Genomic DNA, 20,086 nt, shown 5'->3' on the forward strand with positions numbered 1-20,086 from the left:
ACAGAGCAGCAAGTGTCCACTTCTCAGCAGACCTTTGATTTCAAATCACTGTGGTTAGCCTACTGTAATTTCAACCAAGACTGCACAGGTATTTTGCAAGCACAACTTAAAAATGCAGGCACAGTTTAAAATTTATGAGATTAAAAGCTGAGGACAAGATTCCTCTTCCAGTTACATTAGCATGGAATTATTACAGCTGACAAGAGAAGCGGGCTGAGGGACACTAACCCAGAAAGAGAAGGCAGGGACACTGCAGAACAGGGCACAACCAGACAGTAGTGTTTTCCCCCACTCTCTTAAATTTTTAAGGATTTCTTTTAGTTGATCTCAAGAAGTTAAAATTCAATTTAAGAAGTGAAATCAGAGGAAAACCATCTTCTATGACCCGCTCTACAAAGCTAATTCACAATGCAATTTTCTATAACATACCCTGTAACTACCCTGCCCACTGGGGAGAAGTTGAATGCTTCTACATCCAGCTAACCTCATCCTTAGTGAGGACCTAAATGGGATCTCTGCTGCACCTCTAGCGTGCTGCTGGTGATTATAAATGAGCAATTTCCAGCTGATCAGGTTCTGCTCTGAGTCTGCAGTTTCCCCACAATGAGGACTGTGCATGTGAGATAGCATGAGGAATGCCATGGCACCACTTAAATGCTGCTGACAGGTACCACTGGAAAAAAAACAACAACATCCCATGGAGGTTAGTATGTGAGGACAGAGTTTGGCCCTTTGAACTCAAGAGACACAGGGTTGCCACTGTGCACTGTTTGTTTTGCTGGGCAGCCCAAGGCCTCAGCATTATGTCCATATGGTGGCAATTGCAAGTGGTCAAGCAAGGCTGATCCCACAGTATCTCCACTTTAACTGGAAATGGGACGCAACGTACTGGAAAAGGAAAGGAAGGGAGGAATGGGAAGGCAGAACGGGAGCAACAGCAATGTGTGACATGGTTGCATACTGGAATCCTTTCAAGTTATTCCAAATCCTTTCAAATGCTTCTTAAAATAAGCAAAATCAGCTGTTCCCAAGGCCTGGGACATGCCTGTCATTAATTCAGGAACAGGAATTCGTGCGTTTCATACATAAAAATCTGGCATTTATTCACCAAGTGGGTAGAGAGACCAATCCTCTGATCCCTTCCCTCCACAGGCATCTCAAAGGCTGAAAGTGTTTGGAGCCTGGCTGCTTGCTTATCTTGGAGCCACATACCTCCTGATAAGGAGGAGGAGCAGAAGTTACTCACAGTGGTTCAGCTGACTATGGAGGAAGTCAGCAAGGGAACAGCTTACCAAGCTGCTTATTTAAGGAAGGAATTTTTTTTTTTTTTTTAATCCTCCTTGAAGCCTTTCTTTTTTTTTAAATGAAAAGCGTTTTGGAGAAGCTGCACATCCTCTATGCCCCCACACTGGAGATCTGAAAGCTTTTTTCCAAATCAGAAATGGCAGAAGTACAAAATGCAACGAGTCACCCTGAATTTGTGGAGGGTGATGTAACCTTTTTCCAATAGCATGCCTTTTGGTGTGATCTGGTATCTTTCTTAACCATCTTGGGGAAGGATATCCTTACAGGCTCAATATTCCTCTTCTGAAAATCATTAACAACTCTATTTACATAATTTGAAATTAATGTGCTCATTCCAAATTAAAGGTAGGTTTGCATAATAACAATCCAACTCACCCTCTGTTCCAGAGCAGAGAATTTTTTGACAGGAAAATGGTGAACTTTTCACTTACTAACATGAATCATCATGAAAAAAGGGACATTAATGATCACTGCAAAAGGACGGAAGGATTAAATTAATTTCAAGCTCAGATTTACCACATCTTTCTAATACCTTTAAAAGCAAACTGTGTTTGCACTGATACACAGTGCCAGCGTCATCTACTTTTAGTCTTAATACAGAGCTTTAAGACTTTTTTTAACCTTTACCCAGAATCGCATGGTAAAATGACCTAAGAGTTGGGGGAAGGTACCCTGGATACTACCTAGAAGCCGTGTGTTTTGTTACCTGTATCATCCACCTTATCGCTACTTGAGTGACTACCCTCAGCCCAAACCAAAAATTATGCTTCTTTAGATCTCACCTGAAGAAAGGCAAACAGAAATCTGAGGCTGAGTGACGGACAGGTTTTCAATTAAGACATTCTCAAATGCTGGAAGTGACTGTAAATGTCAACCTTTGCCTTAATTTTCTGGGCTTTCTCTTGCCCACCTTGAAAGACACTTTTATGAGGAAAAGAGAAAGTCTGCCACCTCTACAGCTTATACTCGCTCACCTTGAACACGTGGAATGCTTCAAACTGAATGTTGGGGCTTTTATCTCGCAGCAAGTTCATCATCAGCTTCAGATTTTCTGGTTTGCTGATGTATTTTGTCATGATGGCAAAGTTGTGTCGGTCCAGAATCAATTCACCCAGCAGCTATAGACAAAATTACAAAAAACGCACTTTTTTTTCAGTTCAACACATTATTTTTGAATGCAAAGAAAGCAGCAGCGTATTTAATGCTTGCCTAAGAGGTTTCAATGTCACTACCTTTATTAAAAAAAAAATGTAACTAGATGTGTTATCATGGAGTGAGCTACTTAATGCCCAGTAATGCTCATCTTCTAAATACTACAGAGAGGAATCCCACGTACAGGCTGGGTGTAATGGGAGCTGGGGTGAGCCAGCTAGGACAGAAGCAAGCATAGTGCAGCTGTCTCAAAAAGACACCTTCATTTCATTTGGATGTTACATTAACATGCCTATCTGGTCCCATCTACAGGTCATGTCAGACTTGGTGGTGTAGCAGCAAGCAGCACTGGACAAACAGAGACTATCATGTTACCCTTAAGTTGATTTTAACCTATGTTCTGAACCAAAGTAGAGATTTGAGGTCACAGGAAAAATGGTAGTGCTTGTTCCATAGAAATAGCCCAATGCTTCACCAGAGATCCAGGAAATAAAATTCTCAGCAAGCTCTTGTGCATTTTAGGAAAAGCATCCCCAAGCAGTTATTTCCTTTTTTTTTGTTAAAAACTATGTGGCTACTTCCATTGCCATGCATGGCATCTTGATATTCTGCATAACACTGAGTTCAAATTTAGAAGGAAAGTGCTGAGAAACTGTACTTTACCTTCAAAGATTGTCTCTTTGTTACGTAATTCTCAGAATGAAGGAGTTTTTCATAATCCTCAAAGATCTAGAGTAACAAGAAAACACAAATGCATCCCGTTCATGACCGTCGTTCCTCCTCCCGGTCCTTCCCACCCCAGAAGAGCAGCAGAGGCCTCAGCAGTGACACCCTCTAACACTTCATTGCAATGCCAGGCCCAGCTCTTGTGGCCTTTTTTTCTTGGCTGGTTATCACACAGTGAATTAACTCCCAGGAACAGTCCTCTTCCAAGTACTGCAGAGAGGTATACCACATATGGACTGGATGTAACAGGAGCTGGTGCAAGCCAACTAGGACAGAAGTAAGCCAGTGCCCGTACAGCCTTCTTTACAGGAGGGTGAATCTGCTGCCAGGACACATGGGTCCAGCACGTAATGCCCACTCACTCATATCATGGAATTTAACGCAATACCCCAAAGTGGTGATGGTGCATCCCACACTGGCATATGCCAAAAACTCCTTTTGTGAGGTGTCACCTCACCAGCCTTCAGCACCCTCACTTGTTGAAGTGGTTGGCAAAACGAGGGTCACCAGGAGTCAAGCGCATGCTGGCTTTTGCAGGATTGGGCCAAGGGAATCTTGTGGTCAAGATGACTGAGAGAAGGCTACGGTATGTTCAAAGCATCTACCAAACAAGCAAAAAACCCAACATGCTGTCCAAGAATCATCTAAAAAAATGCTCGCTTCCACAATTTATACTTAAAAATTTTAAATGTTAAATAAATGTAGAATGGGGACTGTTCCAGTACAGTGCTTCACTATTAAGAGAAAAGATTAGCAGAGACCTTAATTTTGCTCCGGTTAAGTCCAGTTTTAGTTGATTCTAATGGAATTTTTCTGACCCACATTTGGTTCAAAACAGAGCCAAAAAATCAAAGTGAAAAATGGCAGCAAACCAAGGGACTAATTGCCTTAGGATGGTAAGAGGAATACTCACACCTCAGTCCTCCAGCTACGTACATGTAATTTTCCAGTAATGCTAAAACTTCTTCCAGTAACTCTTCTCCTCTGTCACAAAGTATTATAAATGACACTGGCATGGCCCTATTGGTGCTGCAATATCACAAAACTCTTTAAAATGTACACGCTTTTTTCCCCATGGTCTATTTACCTACAAAGTTGACAGTTCCATTCACATCTGAGGAGATATGATGCATGCAGAGAGGAATAAAGCTTGCTTTTAAACTATGGGTTCTCCTGAAACCTTGATGTGTGTCCCCATGTGTGTGCAGAGGGGGTACCTGTATTCAAATGCCACGCAAGGATTCTGCTTTAGTAAAAGCAAAGTTTAGTTTTGCAGTCCTATGTGACTATTTTATGTGGAGCATGAAACCCTCTGCTATTGAAAGCACACTTTTTCCTGATAAGCACAAACAGATTTTTTAAAAAATCTTCTATAATTTATACTTACCACATCATAATTTTGTTCCAGAAATTCTGCTACCAACAATTTGTGTCGTGTTAACAGGTCCTGATAAAAAACAGAGAAAGGTTACCTGAGAGAGTGTGCTCACTTGATTGTCTCTTTATTCTCAAATGTATTTTAGTATTTTTTACCAGGTGATCTTTTAGAGGGTATTTCCAGCAAGATTTCTATAGACAGAAAGCATTTAAAAACAAAACTGCATTGTGCATTTACTAGGATTTCAAGGAGAATTCAGTGAATGCTAACAGAATCAATATTAAACTACTCTAACTCTTTATATTCCTTTTCCCTCTCACCTTTTCTTATGGTCATTGTGCTCAGTACTTACAATAAACTGAGGTGTGGGAAAGGAAGAAGGTAAAGTAACCCTTTATGGAGGGATCAGCTATTGCCCCAAAGCTAAAAGCAGCCCACATGCTACCCCACAGCTGGAAGATCATGTTAAACTTCATCAACTGCTGTTGCTCATCTCCAATGAATACAAAAAGGCAGACTCAAATTCAAACACTCTCTATATACATTTATTTATTTAAAGCCTAAAAGTTGGGCACCAATCTAAGCTAGCCATCCAGGCTCCCTCCACAGCTAGGCCCTCCCCAGGTCCAGAAAGGGGTCCCAGGTAGGTGGGATGAATCCCTTCTGCAGCTCTTTTTTTGCCCAAGGTGGGCTTACTGACACAAGCAGTAGCAGACCTTTTAGACAGTTGGCTGCTAAAAGGCCAACTAATTAAAATTTAAATTAAAGCAACCTCTCCCACAGAATGGGAGTGCTGGTGCTCAGCAACAGAGATGCAAATGTTCAGCTCCAGAAGACATCAAGTCTCTTTACTGGATGAATAGTTATGAAATGAAGTGGCCAGTTTGAGGCATTTAAATTTATTTTTTATCTTACTGCCTCCTTTAAAACATAACACTGGTCACAGTAAATGCCTGATGAAGTCCATTCAAGTTGATTTTTTTTTGGTGAATCAGTTGCTACCTTTTTTATCATCTTTTCCTTGGTTTCCTTAGCCACAGTCAAGAGACTGAAGCTGATGAGTAGCTGAAGCAGATGCACAGACACATCCTCTACAGCATCACAAATAAAAGAAATCCTTTACATACTAATCCTTTAATTTATTTTTACCATCAATTATAAGAGGAAAGCAGAATGCTATAAAATTCAGTACATGTTTTTAATACATTCCTTTATTTATTTAGCAGGACTGCAATGATAGTAGTTTAAAAGGCTGAGTGCAACAACCGTGATTCACAAGCTTTTATGCAGGGCACTTAGGAGGCAAGTACAACATTTTTCAATAGGGGGCACAAATGGAATATAATCATAAATGAGTTTTTCATAGAAAATCACAAGAGAGCATGGAGCAGCAGTATTCAATCAGCACTCTTTCCACCCACTGCTGGTACCCTCCACAGCCGACTGCATCTCTAAACACAAGCTGCTTTCCTCTGCATTTTTAGCAGCTCTGTTTCCTCTCTGCAATGCACCTGGCTGAATTTAATTAAGAAGTACATCTCCAGATCATCACAAATTCCAATACTTCCCTGCTATAAATATCCTCAGACTTTAATGCACATTTAATTAGCCCTCCTAGTGCATAGACTATGCAAGGCTTTCAGCTCTGAACCAGACACCCTGGTGGCAACACTACAAACCCAACACAGGGGAAACAGAACCAAGAACACGAGCTCAGTAATCCAGCCAGCAAGCAATCATAGCACTTATTTTTACAGTATTAGAAATGAAGTAGTTTCATATTTCATCATTCAAGTGCTTCCACATCGCTTCTTGCTGCTCCAGCTCTTCAGAGTAACAGACAAAAAGGAGATGAGATGAACAGCTGGTTTATTTCCAGAACTGACCACAAATCAGGTCAGGTGATTTAAAATGAGAGGCAATTTTTAAAAAAGGCAGTTTGTAGATTTTCCCCAAGCATTTTAAAAGGTGATTTCTGCCCTATGTCTGAGGATGAACTGCCCCCATACCCCTCTCTTTTCAGTGCACATGAGGATGTAGAATCCTATTTTTAAATCCTGCTAAAAATACACTCAGATCACAGGGGACAGAAGTAAGTTCCACAGCTGTAGATCTGTGAAGAACATCAATCCCTCTTTTCTGGGGAGTGTCGCAGCAGTCTGTGGTCCCTGCCACAGCTTAACTGACCCTTGTCCCCATCCTGCCTCCTGGCTGGGCTGAAGACTGTCCATCACCAACCACACACTCTGCTGTCCTGCTCAAAGCAGGACCTGGGGAAAAAATGCAAATCTGTTCTGTCAAGCTGGGAACAGAGTCCAGGAGCAGTTTTGCTGACCAGAGACAAATACTCTTCCGAGCATAGGGTAAAAAAAACAGAGACAGAGGATTTAAATGTCTCAGTTATGTTGCATTCCTATATAGTCCTACAGCGTACTTGTCTGTGTTTCTGTGTGACTTCCACTTTCATAACATTTACCAAATGAACACCACAATAGGGCAACTTAAAATAATGGAAAGATGCTGCTGTTGATTAACGGGTGGTTTCAATTGTTAATCCTGCTCAGCTCATTACTGAAGAATGCAACGTTTTCTCCATTCTGCAAATCTTTACCCCATTCAGTAGGTTAGTTAAAAATGAGGCCGTTTCAATATGTGTTGAATTGCTGAGCTGAACTCCTAACTTTCCTTATAGTTATTCCTAAGGTCTATCTAATCATGTTTCTAATTAGCTTTGAGAGGAAAGAAGGAACAACTTGTTTCTATGACAGCAAGGAACTCAATGATAGAGGAAAAAAGGAGTTATGTCTATATTTAGAAAAGGTTTTACCTGAAAAGAATTTTCCCCAGCTTGTTTAAATTCTTTTTCAGAAATAAATTAATCTTCCCTGTACATTAAGCTCATAGGCACCAAATTTTGCTCAAAGACTATACTAGCACCTTGCAGGAAAAATGATGGTCATATACCAACCCCAAGAAATTTAGAAAGCTTTATCCAACTTCCTTTTTAATACAGCACAGAGACTCTATACAGAGTCTATACAGTGCTTACACCTACTTAGCTCTTAGCAGTATGGTCCTTACATTAAACCACAGGCCACAAAAGTAAGCATACAAAGACGTTGTAAAACAATCAGCAGGCACAGCATTAATCTAAACTTGACTGCTGTACTCGGAAGGGACAGCAAAAATTACAAGGATTTCAAAAGTGAGTTTTAAATAATTCCTTCTATTTACTGGTTGTGGTCGTGATGGGTAGTGGTTTTGTCTCCGGGGGAAGGTAGGGAGAGAAAAAGGTTATGCATTTTACAAGAACGGTATGTAATGCGTGATTAATTTGTGTGTTAAATGGTTGCATAAAAGACCTTGGGTTATCAAGATGAAGAACATTAGTGAAATGTAAATCCATCTTGAATTAAAGATTCTTTGCGGGCTTGATCACTGCTGTGAATCCTGTTACAAAAAGACCAAGGAATAATTATATCCTTTACTGAACAATAAAAAAAGCCACCCAATTTAAAGGCAACACAACATTCAGTGCTGACTACTGATGGAATGCCATTTTTGACACAATGCTATGATGCAGGTATTGAATAATTTACCTTGAATGTAGCAAAGGCATCAGAAGCTATATCAAATGTTGACATTTCCACATATTTAAAAAAGTCTCTGAACTGTTCGGAAAAAAGTATAATTTTGGCCAAGGGTTCATGCCGGATGCACTCTCTCAGCATAATTCCACAGCGTAAGGCAATATTTGGGGATTCATATCTGAAGAATGAAAAGAAACAGAAAAAAATCAAAACGTAGAAGAACAAAGATAAACGGTCACTTTTCCAGCAGCGGGGAACTTTGTCACATAGGGAACACATGTGCCAGAGGGGACACAACACACAGATGGCAGCTCCCAACCACAGCACTGTACCCAGCTTCAGGACCTCAGCCCAAAGCTAAGGAGCAGATGCACAGATGAGGCTGCCAGTGTTTCCCATCGCAAAGCTCTGCCTTCACAAGCCAAAACACATTTCGGTGTAATGTGCATTACATCTCCTCTCTGCGGAAAGACCGTGGGGAGTCTGTAATGTTCCAGCAGAGCTCCTTCACCCTTTTAGATTTATGAGAAAGCAATAAAACAATATAACGATCTCCCTTTTCAGATTTAATTCTGAGCTCCTCAGTTTATCCAAGAAAAATATAACACCTCATGACCATCTATCACCTCCCACTCCTCTTATAAAGAATGTTGTTCTAGAATATTAATGTCTAATGAGGAAGGTAGGAAGAGTCTATCCAGGCAGTCTACACAGGATTAAGCTTTCTGTTGCTCTGAAGATACTTTTTGCAGTTTAGGAGGAATTCTTCTCAATCCCTCCTCTGCAGAGGCTACAACTTTGTTGAGGAGACAAGTATTTGTTCCTCAATTTACAATTCTGTTATGACACATGCATTGCAATAGCCAGGAGCCAGCACGCTTCTTGATCTAGGAGAGGGATTGAGGGAGGGAGGCAATTCAGATCATCTTCTATTTCTATAAAGTCTTGATTTCTTTAAAGCTGAAATTAATCTGAAACAAAACTGTTAGAAACACAATTTAAAAAAAAAAAAAAAGATTAAATCCAACAGTCAGGAAGGACTTAAAATGAACTTCTTCCAGCAATCTTCAGTCATGTGAAAGTGGTGAAGTCCAAGGGGACAGAAAGCATGCTCTGTTTCAATAAGCTGGTTATACTATATCAGAACTCTGCATTATCACCCAGAGCTTATCAGTGTCATTTTTCCTTTGCACAATTAAGTCCTATCACTAGACCAAAAGAGAAAAAAAACGAAACACAAAATGCCATCTGTGCTGTAAGTGAGTGGGCCCTCAAATTTACCACCAGCTTGCAATTTAAAAGAATGGTAGTGTTTTGCGAGCATACCAGAGCTGCATACTTCAACATGATGTCAACAATAGTTGGCTTAATGAAAAATTAATTACTATTCCAAACAGGCAAATGAAACTTCCCACCCTCAAGGAAATGCAGGCACTCAAGCCCCTATTTGTTTCCTTTTGGGAAACATTTCCAAACGTGAATTTATAACTCTTTAGACAATGGAGATTCGCTAATGTTTCCCATTGAGGCATACTTCTCCTCAACTCGATTAACAGGAATACTAATTTTCAAGGAAAAAAGAGGCGGAGTTGCCTCTAGGAGTGCAGCCAGGAAAATATTTAATAGTTGGCTAAGGAATATTTTGGTTGGAATAAAAGCAAATTACATTGTTTCCAGCACAATAACTTTTTAAAACATAAGTATCAACAGAATCATTCTTAGTCAAATGCTCCATTATCTGGAAGTGGGTTATGGACCTTTGGCTGTTCACATAAGCAAGGGAAGTTGGGTTTGGCTCCTGGAATATGCGTGGAAGAAGCTTACAGGCTGCCCAGTCATAACTGGCATGTACTCTGCACACACACTTACATGCAAAGCCACCAGGCAGGAATGATAGAAATGTGTTTCAAAATCACTTCTAATGAGAAATTGGTGCTCTATGCTGACATATTCCCACAGCAGAAAAAAAATATTGAGTTCTTCTCTGTTCGGATAAACTCACAACCTAAAGAAACCTCCACATACTGACTACTGTGGGCAACCAGAAAAGGAAATAATGGACTTGAAATATTTCAAAACACTTATTGTGGAGGCTGAAAGAGGCAAGACTGAGAGCAAAGATGTATCTCAGTGCAAAGAGAATCATACTTGCGTGGCTAGTGCAGAAGATGGTACAAGGTAAGGAGCACAGGCGATTACGAAGGCACCAAGCCTGGGAGACAAAAAGTCTTGACAAACAGCCACATTCTGATCTGATTTTATGCTAACTTCTATAGCCTGAGTTTATCTTTGGATAAACCCGAGGGCAATTCTGCAACTTCAGCCAATATATCATTAAAGCTTTAACTGCACTGTGATATGAAAGAGGTCATCACAAGACAGATTGGGGCACTGACAAGTACGTTAGAGATAGCACGTGGCCTGAAATATATTCACAAAGGAGCTTATAAATTTGTCACCTGTGAGAAACAATGCAAGTGCCACAACTTTCAAGTCCTCTACAGTCACTGTACTAGAGGGAAAATACTTCAAAATACAAAGGACCAAAGTTATTTCTGGGTTAATGCAATACGCTGACACCAGAGAGAAAATTTGGCCCAAATATACCTGGTACTCTATATACACCAGACATTGTATTCATCTGAAATCCTACTCATACACAAAGCCTGCACACACAGAAAATAAGATACTATTAAAGCAAGTTATTATTCTGTCTGAGGATGCAGCAGGAAGGTCAATTAACCTACCAAAAAAAAAAGTAAAAAAAAGTAGTAGTGGACTGTGTGCTGTATGTTTTTCTGAAGCTGAGAAGCTGGAAGGAAGTAGCCAAAAAGTAAAACGAAGCCTAAAAGGTAAGAAGAGTTATCTCAAGCTGGCAGTGCCGCTGGAGGATTAGGGAGGAAACACTGGGCGGGAGTTCTGATTCAGAATCCTTCCCACTCAACAGAGCTCACATTATGCAATGAAAAAGCAACCTTTTGTTGATGCTGTTTGGAACTGACTGTTGGGGGGCAGAGGAAATTTTGCATCCAATACAAGCAAAACAATGACAAGCCTTCACAATAGTCCCAGGCTGTTTCTTTTATAGCCATGGTAGAAATACTAATTTTTTTTTCCTCTCCAGATAATGTCATATAACAAACATTGAATGGTACAAGCCAGCCAGATCCACTTTCCTTTAAGCAGATTTTGATTTCATATATTTCATTTAGCATTAAATAAATATGAAAACATGTCCTCAAGTCACGTTTTCAAGCGTTGGTGTCTAGCATGAAGCACATTTCCCAGTCTCTTAGCTGACTGCACACAAGCACCGCACGCTGCCTGCACGCGTCAAGCTGCATGTTCAGGGCCCTACCCTTGCTGTAGGCACGTATTTTAAATATTGTTTTTAGACAGTCCCAGCAGCAGGACATCGGCAGGTAAGGCAGCATCGCATTTGAGGTCATTATGCTGTTCTGCAGCAGCTGCTCACCATCAGGGCTGGGTAGGACTGTCTTCTGGACTACTGCTCATGAATTCAACAGCACTTTCTAATGTAAAACAGCAATTCTGATACAGCGGAGTGCTGCGGACAGATAACCAACAAATCAAGAACAGGAGCCTGAGGACCAAACTAACACGGACGCACTACTGCACACAGCAGCAATCCCCCAAAAAGCACCTAAGTGATACCATTTGAATACATCCACTGTCTCAGGTCAGCTACAGTAAAATGTCTGTCAGCAGCACATATGCATAACATAAAATCTTTACTATCATCTTAATATTCTTGGTTGTTACAGATGCCAAAGAATATCTGGGACATGATCCAAAAATATTTTTTTGCTTTAAATAAAGCCCAGACATATGGTAGCAATACACGCACAACATGCAAAAACAAGTAAAAAATTGAAAAAGCAAAGACAGAGAAAAGGGAAGAAAATTATTGTATCTATATATGAAATTGAAAACAGTCGTACGACTTAACAACGACTGAGAGAATTATCATCACTGTCCTGAAACAGCTAGTTTGAGGTTTATATAAATGGTGCCTTTTAATGAAGAAATGAAACCAAAACCCATTTAACTAGCTTACTGGTCTCCTTTCTAAAGAAGCTGGTGTTTAGTAACACAAAACAAGTCAAGAATTTCAAAATTAAAGCTAAATCACAACAAATCACTATACTTGCAGGAGCAAGACCTAGTTAAGCCCAGCCACCTGCCCAGGCTCTCCACTGTCCTGCCTGCAAGGAAGGCAGTGGCTCCACACCTCCTCCTATCGCAGCAACCAAGAGTTTTGCCACCATGTTCAACCACAACCTCAAAGTTCTTGAAATCTCTGATACTGACTAGTTCTCTTGGTTACTTTTTATCCAGGGAACTACAGGCCTGTCAGCCTGACCTCCGTACCGCGGAAGATCATGGAACAGTTCATCTTGAGGGCACTCACAGGGCATGTGCAGGACAACCAAGGGATCAGGCCCAGCCAGCATGGGTTCATGAAAAGCAGGTCCTGCTTCACCAACCTGATCTCCTTCTATGACCAGGTGACCCGCCTAGTGGATGAAGGAAAGGCTGTGGATGTTGTCTACCTGGACTTTAGTAAAGCCTTTGACAGCGTCTCCCACAGCATTCTCCTGGAGAAACTGGTGGCTCATGGCTTGGACGGGTTTACTCTTCGCTGGGTGAGGAACTGGCTGGATGGCCAAGCTCAGAGAGTTGTGGTGAATGGCGTTAAATCCAGCTGGCGGCCGGTCACAAGCGGTGTTCCCCAGGGCTCAGTTCTGGGGCCGGTCTTGTTCAATATCTTTACTGATGATCTGGATGAGGGAATCGAGTGCTCCCTCAGTAAGTTTGCAGATGACACCAAGTTGGGTGAGAGTGTTGATCTGCTGGAGGGTAGGAGGGCTCTGCAGAGGGATCTGGACAGGCTGGATCAATGGGCTGAAGTCAACTGTATGAGGTTGAACAAGGCCAAGTGCCGGGTCCTGCACTTGGGTCACAACAACCCCATGCAATGCTACAGGCTTGGGGAGGAGTGGCTGGAGAGCTGCCCGGCTGAAAAGGACCTGGGGGTGCTGGTTGACAGCTGGCTGAACATGAGCCAGCAGTGTGCCCAGGTGGCCAAGAAGGCCAACAGCGTCCTGGCCTATATCAGAAAGAGTGTGGCCAGCAGGCGTAGGGAAGTGATTGTGCCCCTGTGCTCGGCACTGGTGAGGCCGCACCTTGAGTACTGTGTTCAGTTTTGGGCCCCTCACTACAAGAAGGATGCTGAGGTGCTGGAGCATGTGCAAAGAAGGGCAACGAAGCTGGTGAGGGGTCTGGAGCACAAGTGTTATGGGGAGCAGCTGAGGGAACTGGGGTTGTTTAGACAGGAGAAGAGGAGGCTAAGGGGAGACCTTATCACTCTCTACAACTACCTGAAAGGGGTTTGTGGTGAGGTGGGTGTTGGTCTCTTCTCCCAAGTAACAAGTGATAGCACAAGAGGCAATGGCCTCAAGTTGCACGAGGGGAGGTTTAGAATAGATATTAGGAAAAATTTATTCCCTGAAAACATTGCCAAGTATTGGAACAAGCTACCCATGGATGTGGTTGAGTCACCATCCCTGGAGGTGTTTAAAAGACTTGTAGATGTGGTGCTTCGGGACATGGTGTAGTGGTGGACTTGGCGGTGTTAGGTTAATGGTTGGACTTGATGATCTTAAAGGTTTTTTCCAACCTTAATGATTCTATGACTCTATTCCCTACTCAGCTGTGCTGGATTGTGGCCAGTTTTGAAGGAAATAACTATTTTAGAGGACTTCGGTGCCTATCCCTCTCCTGGCTTGGGTCTGCCCTGGGAGAGGGGGGATGCTGGCTGAAGGGAATTTTCCCATTGGGACTGCAGCCTTGTCACGCACAAACTTTAGATGGTGCTTAAGTATTTCCCTAACTCTGTCTGTGGAACAAATGGTAAAAATACAAATCTTCAAGCTCAAGAGCAAGACAGACACTTAAAAAAAAAACATCCTTTTAGGAACCATTAGTTTAAAAGGCTTCTATCATGTTTTTGAATGGCTGCTACTAGTGTGACCATACAATGACCGCTACTATGAGAGTCCACGTTTCATACTGATCAGCTAATAAATACGCTTATTTCTGCATCAGTTATTTAATCCCAATCACATATAGTTCTCTTTTCCTTAGGGAAAAATAAACAAAATCCTAAAGCCAAAAGCAAACTGACCAGAAAACAGCAGACTTCAAGGGCTGGAAAAGCAAAGCTTCTTGAAGAATAGGAGGTGCTTTTAGTCAAAAGTAAAGGGGACAGAAATCTCAACAGTTTCAGGCCAACACTTGTGCACTCCTGAATGCAACTATAGCTGATGTCCTCTCCACACAGCAGTCTGCTCCCCCTCCTTGGCCAACTTACCTTGGGAACCACCAGGTTACAGCTAAGCACTGATTCCCTCAAAGATCATAAGACAAAAAAAAAAAAAAAAGATTTAATGCTGAAAGCTGTGGAGTTCATTACAGATTTAATTTAAAGTTGAAGTTCACATGTGACTACAAGCATTGGAGAAGTCTGGAGAAACACTGGAGAAGTCATTCCAACATGAAGCTTGGTGAAAAAATAACGGCCAAATAAAATAATGCAGTCATTAAAAAGTATATAGTTAAGTAGAAAGAAAGTCAATATGAAAGAAACAAAAGAAGAAATCTGGAACTATATTTGAAAAACTTAATTTTTTTTAAACTAAAAGTGAGAAAGTAGATCAACTGCAATGCCAGCATGTTCCAGGCAATGCTTTTTAATGAAAAATCAAGTTAAAGCACCCACCCTTTTAGAAGCATGAATAGGATATGTGGATGGGCACTAATATATTCCACAGTAGGGCTGCGTGTGCCAATTTGTCTTCTCAAGATGTTGTTAAATATCTGGGAAACGTCCTTTTTGCCCTGTTAAAGAAGCAAAATATATCTTCAGATGGCAAAACATGAACATATGACCATTTACTATAATCTCTATTTAAAGTAGAAATGAAACTGAAAACAAAACAAGTCAGTCTCTTTTTTGGGGCTCTCCACAGTCCCACTATCTCATACTTGCTGTTTCTTCAATGCCACAAGAAGGTTTCCTCTGTCGGGTGGCTCTGAAGACTACTGATCCCCGCACTCCCATTTACACTCTGTCTAAATGAAAATGTGCGTCCCCTGTATTCTGTCAAGCAAGTCCCTGGCTATCTTAAAGAGCAACATTAAAGTACCAAAAAATCAAGCCACCACCCTGAGCTAAACATGCTTTTGCAGTGTGTACTATTGCTCCCACAGCCTCCAAATTTAAGTTGTCAAGATAGTACTGTATGAGGTTTAATAAGGTCAAGTGCTGGGTTCTGCACTTCGGTCACAACAACCCCATGCAACGCTACAGGCTTGGGGAGCTGCCTGGCAGAAAACGACATGAAGGTGCTGGTTGACAGCCGGCTGAACATGAGACAGCAGAGTGCCCAGGTGGCCAAGGCGGCCAACAGCATCCTGGCCTGTATCAGGAATAGTGTGGCCAGCAGGAGTAGGGAAGTGATTGTACCCCCGTACTCGGCACTGGTGAGGCCGCACCTTGAATCCTGTGTTCAGTTTTGGGTGCCTCTCTACAAGAAGGACACTGAGGTGCTGGAGCGTGTCCAGAGAAGGGCAACGAAGCTGGTGCGGGGTCTGGAGCACAAGTCTTATGGGGAGCGGCTGAAGGAACTGGGGTTGTTTAGACTGGAGAAGAGGAGGCCGAGGGGAGACCTTATTGCTCTCTACAACTACCTGAAAGGGGGTTGTGGCGTCGAGGGTGTTGGTCTCTTCTCCCAAGTAACTAGCGATAGGACAAGAGGAAATGGCCTCAAGTTATGCCAGGGGAGGTTTAGATTGGATATTAGGAAAAATTTCTTCACTGAGAGGGTGGTCAGGCATTGGAACAGGCTGCCCAGGGAGGTGGTGGAGTCACCATCTCTGGAAGTGTTCAAAAAGCATGTAGATGTGGTGCTTCAGGACATGGTTTAGGGAACATGGTGGCGCTGGATCAATGGTTGGACTTGATGATCTTGAAGATCCTTTCCAACCTTAGTGATTCTGTGAATTCTGTGAAAGTACACCGCCCCATAGCCTAGACTTACAAAGCTAAAGCTTTTCATTATTCAAATGCAATCAACACCCAAGTGAGACTGCATTTTTGAAAGTCAGGGTTAAATTTAAAACTGCACCCATTTTTTCACCATGAAGAATGAAATAATTACTGCTGATAAAATGGCTGCATCACGTACATGTCTCTGCTTCAGTCACAACTACGATGGGAAGGACCCTTCACTCGGTCCTAATTTTCTTTTATATACACACATCTGCACAATCATGTTTTGTCTTTGAATGTTTCCCCATGCAAACAGCTTTTCAGAAGGTCCTTCCAAATTATGTTCTATTCAACCATGGGGTTTGCCAATACATCTTGCATTAGAAGTCCACTTTCTCCCCTGGCCACAGGAGACAAAATGATGTGTGAAGTTAATGGAGGGGGAAGACTGCTACACTAATGAGCAGTAACCAAGGCACTGAGTCAACAGCGGGTCACTATGCACAGGGCAAGCTAAAGCAAAAGGTTCCTTATAATCTGTACATGCTTATTCATCTGTCTCAAGAGGACAGACATTCCTTGGCGGAGAACTTATCAAACATTTGAAGCCAAGGAGCAGATAGTTTCACACAGAGGGAAATTCCCTGGTTTCACCTCTACAAATAAATCACTGCTGAGAAACACAAAATATTCTGCTTTCCTACTCGTTCCAACCCAGCTGGCTTGGAGACTAGGAGACTTGGGGAATTAAATAGGAGAATCAAATCAGAGCAGGCCAGTCCATCTGCCTTTGTCTGCAACACTTTTGACCCTTGGACATTCTCTTAATTAGGCTAATTCTTTATAAAGACATTCCATTCTCCCCTATCTTTACAACACCCGTAATGTATGTCTGGAATCCCATGGTCCCCAGCGGTTTCAGCAATTACTCCAAGATGAAAACAATCCAGACAAAGAAGAGCTATTGAAAGGCAAGGTGAAAATGGCTGAAAATTAAGTGATCCTCTCTGCTATGCCAAATTTTATATTAGTTACTTAATATTAGGTGCAGTGCAGCATTATATCAAATAGCAGAGAAGAGATAGATAGATAGATAGATAGATAGATAGATAGATAGATAGATAGATACACACAATTATATTCAATTTTCTAGAGACCAGCAATGGTGAAAGCCAGAGAAGTTTGTCTCTTTGGGTTCACCTGGAGGGAATGGAGGCAGATAGGAGGGAACCAAGGCAGACTTCCCTCACCACCAGACATCTATAAAAATTGTAGGAATACTTTTTACTTGGATCAACTTGTAGCAACACTTCTTACTTGAAGCTGCAATTCAATTTTGCCTTATAGTGAAACACATATGGCAACTAAAGCACAAGATAAGGCAGCATGGAGAGAGAGTGGCTAAACAAGAACAAAAAACCTGTAAAGGATGCCATTATATAAATAACAAATTGCATTATGCCTACACCATAATTTAGCTCCTATTTCAACACAAAGTAAAGGAAAGCTTCCAATGTCATCAGTCTTGGGCTTGTGGCTATTTACTGTCTCTTTTAGTGGCTTTATAGTTTATGAACCTTTAGGCATACATGCAGTTAGTAACATCTATTTTTTTAGTTGCCTTTTCTGCATGCACACTTTCCTCAGTTCTTCAAAGTTCAACAACAAATTTCATATTTTAAATTTCCAAAAACCCAGTCTGATCTTGATTCTGGGCTCCTGCCCAAACCCAGCTTTAGTGCTTCATAACAATATCATCACCAAAATTATATCTTGTTTCTTGAGTGGCAGAAGCCATAAACCTGTGTTTTCTACGGACTTGTGCAAGTCTCCCCTACATGCACGGCCTCCCCCAGCCACACATGCTGTAAATGTACTGGCAGATGAAACATAAATGAGACAGGACTCAAGTCTGTGCTTCTGCCTTTTTCTCAGTGGGGGCATTAACTCTGGCCTCACTCCTCTAAACAGCCATCAAGTTTCACAGAGTCTTTGAAAATACATCTTCAAAGGGAAGTACAGCTGTGCAAAACTGGGATCAAAGTGGGCAGCAGCGTTGGTGAGGAGGAGACAGGGAGTCAGGACAAAACAAAGTAACCTACATAAACATTATTCCCTTCAAAAATCAGATTTTCAAGTAATTTATTATTTTGCTTTCTACCACTACATACGGATCAAAAAATTAATTTGCATGTTATAAAGTGATGAAATTGCTTGTTCAACAAAGAAACCTAAATGCCAACTGTGGCCACCAATATAACTAAATGGAACCAGAAAAGTTGATAAATCAATGGGAATACGAAGACAAAGCAGCACATGGTCTTACTTTCCTCTTGTTCAAGGACATTTCATTTCTACTGTTTTGCCAAAACAGTATGTATAACAGCTTTGCTAAATGATTGAAAAGGTTTTATCATGGAAAATCTATTTTGCAATCAGAGTTATTAGAATTGTTTGTAACAACAGTAATTCAGCAATAGATTAGGTATTTCATTCAGTGCTTGCATCTGAAGACTGTGGGTTCAGTATGTCTATAGAGAATTTTTTGTCTGACAAAAGCAATACAGACTCTTAGATAACTAAAAAGATGCAGTAGTTTGCCTTCTGTGGTGTATCTGCTGGCAGTATCTTCTTCTCCCCCCTCTCCTTTTTTCTTAAAAGCGAATAAATAAATTACTGGATTTTTAGGGTTTGGGATTGTTGGGTTTGGAATTTTTTTTTGTAATTAAGACATTTAACAATAACCAGGAATGGCAGGGAGAGGACAAATGAAAGGATCTCAATAAATTCTAGCATAAAACAAAACTCCTGAACTTAAAGACCTGAGGAAGAGTGAGAGAATATTTTCAAAAATTAATACAAAATAAATAAATTGGTCCCTTGAATCCTGGCTTTACTGGGGGCGGGGGGAAGAAGGGAGAAAAGAAAACATATATATCACATCATTCCTCCTTTCATTCATTTACAAAGTGGAAAGAAAAATAACGTAACAACAAATATCTCCAATAAAGGGAGAAAACTTCCATAAGAAAGTAACTCCCACAAAGGTGGCTCTGAGACCATCAGACAATCTCTCCGGGGAACTGATTTTTAAATTCAGCGGCTGCTTTGCCCTATACGTTGGGTCCTGCTCCTGCTTCAGACCTCAGGGGCAGAGGTTTGGTTCCTGGGAGCTGGGGATTTCTCACTGCTCGGAGATGCTCGGACATTTGTGACAATTCACCAGCACCCGGGAGCCATAGAAACCACAGGACTCCCAACAGCAGTCCCTGGGGACCATTATTCCAGCTGACCGTAGACCACAGGAGTACTATAATGACCTGCCAGTGATGAAGTTTATTCCCAGTCCCTACCAGTCAAAAGTCAATTAAAAAGGTTTATATTTATCCTGAATTACTGCAATCTTTTCTACCATAACTCTTCTTCTCCTTATTTAGAAGCAAGTTCAGTTGTCTTAGCAGTTGTCTACTAAGTTTTTGGCTTTAAAAACAAAACTGGCAAAGAGTTCCAGGGAATATGTAATTTTATATATAAATATATAAATACATATATTTACATATTAATCTTTCTGCTGGCAAAAAAAGTTATATTCCTTTCTTATTTTAATCCAAAGAATTAAGTGGGGGCAACCCAATTTACCTTGCCACCTGCTGTCAGTTGTTAACACGTTTTTCAACTCTTTTCTTCTCAACTAAACCATCCTAAGTTTTTTCAGTCTTTTTCACATGAGATTTTTCCCATGCTTACAATTATTTTTATTCCATGTCCCTGGACCCCTTCTAAATCAGACACACTCTTCAGAGACAGCAGTTGGCTGTAGTTGCACTATCCCAAAGAGTTTCATCACTGCAGCTTACAAGG

General features: G+C 41.3%; 1 protein-coding gene across 1 annotated transcript in view; it reads right to left on the reverse strand.

Moving 5' to 3' along the window:
* Positions 1–20,086, reverse strand: part of CAB39L (calcium binding protein 39 like) — a gene marked incomplete at its 3' end in the record, with an annotated part of 37,513 nt that overhangs the window by 5,553 nt on the left and 11,874 nt on the right. Inside the window, exons 3-7 of the mRNA XM_082001302.1 lie at positions 14,954–15,072; positions 8,161–8,329; positions 4,571–4,630; positions 3,121–3,186; positions 2,280–2,423 (exon numbers count right to left, since the gene is read on the reverse strand). Coding sequence (XP_081857428.1) covers positions 2,280–2,423; positions 3,121–3,186; positions 4,571–4,630; positions 8,161–8,329; positions 14,954–15,072 — 558 coding nt within the window. The remainder of the gene's footprint in view (positions 1–2,279; positions 2,424–3,120; positions 3,187–4,570; positions 4,631–8,160; positions 8,330–14,953; positions 15,073–20,086) is intronic.

Source organism: Phaethon aethereus (assembly GCF_964289735.1).
Source record: "Phaethon aethereus genome assembly, chromosome: 1".
Classification (NCBI taxonomy): Eukaryota; Metazoa; Chordata; class Aves; order Phaethontiformes; family Phaethontidae; genus Phaethon; species Phaethon aethereus.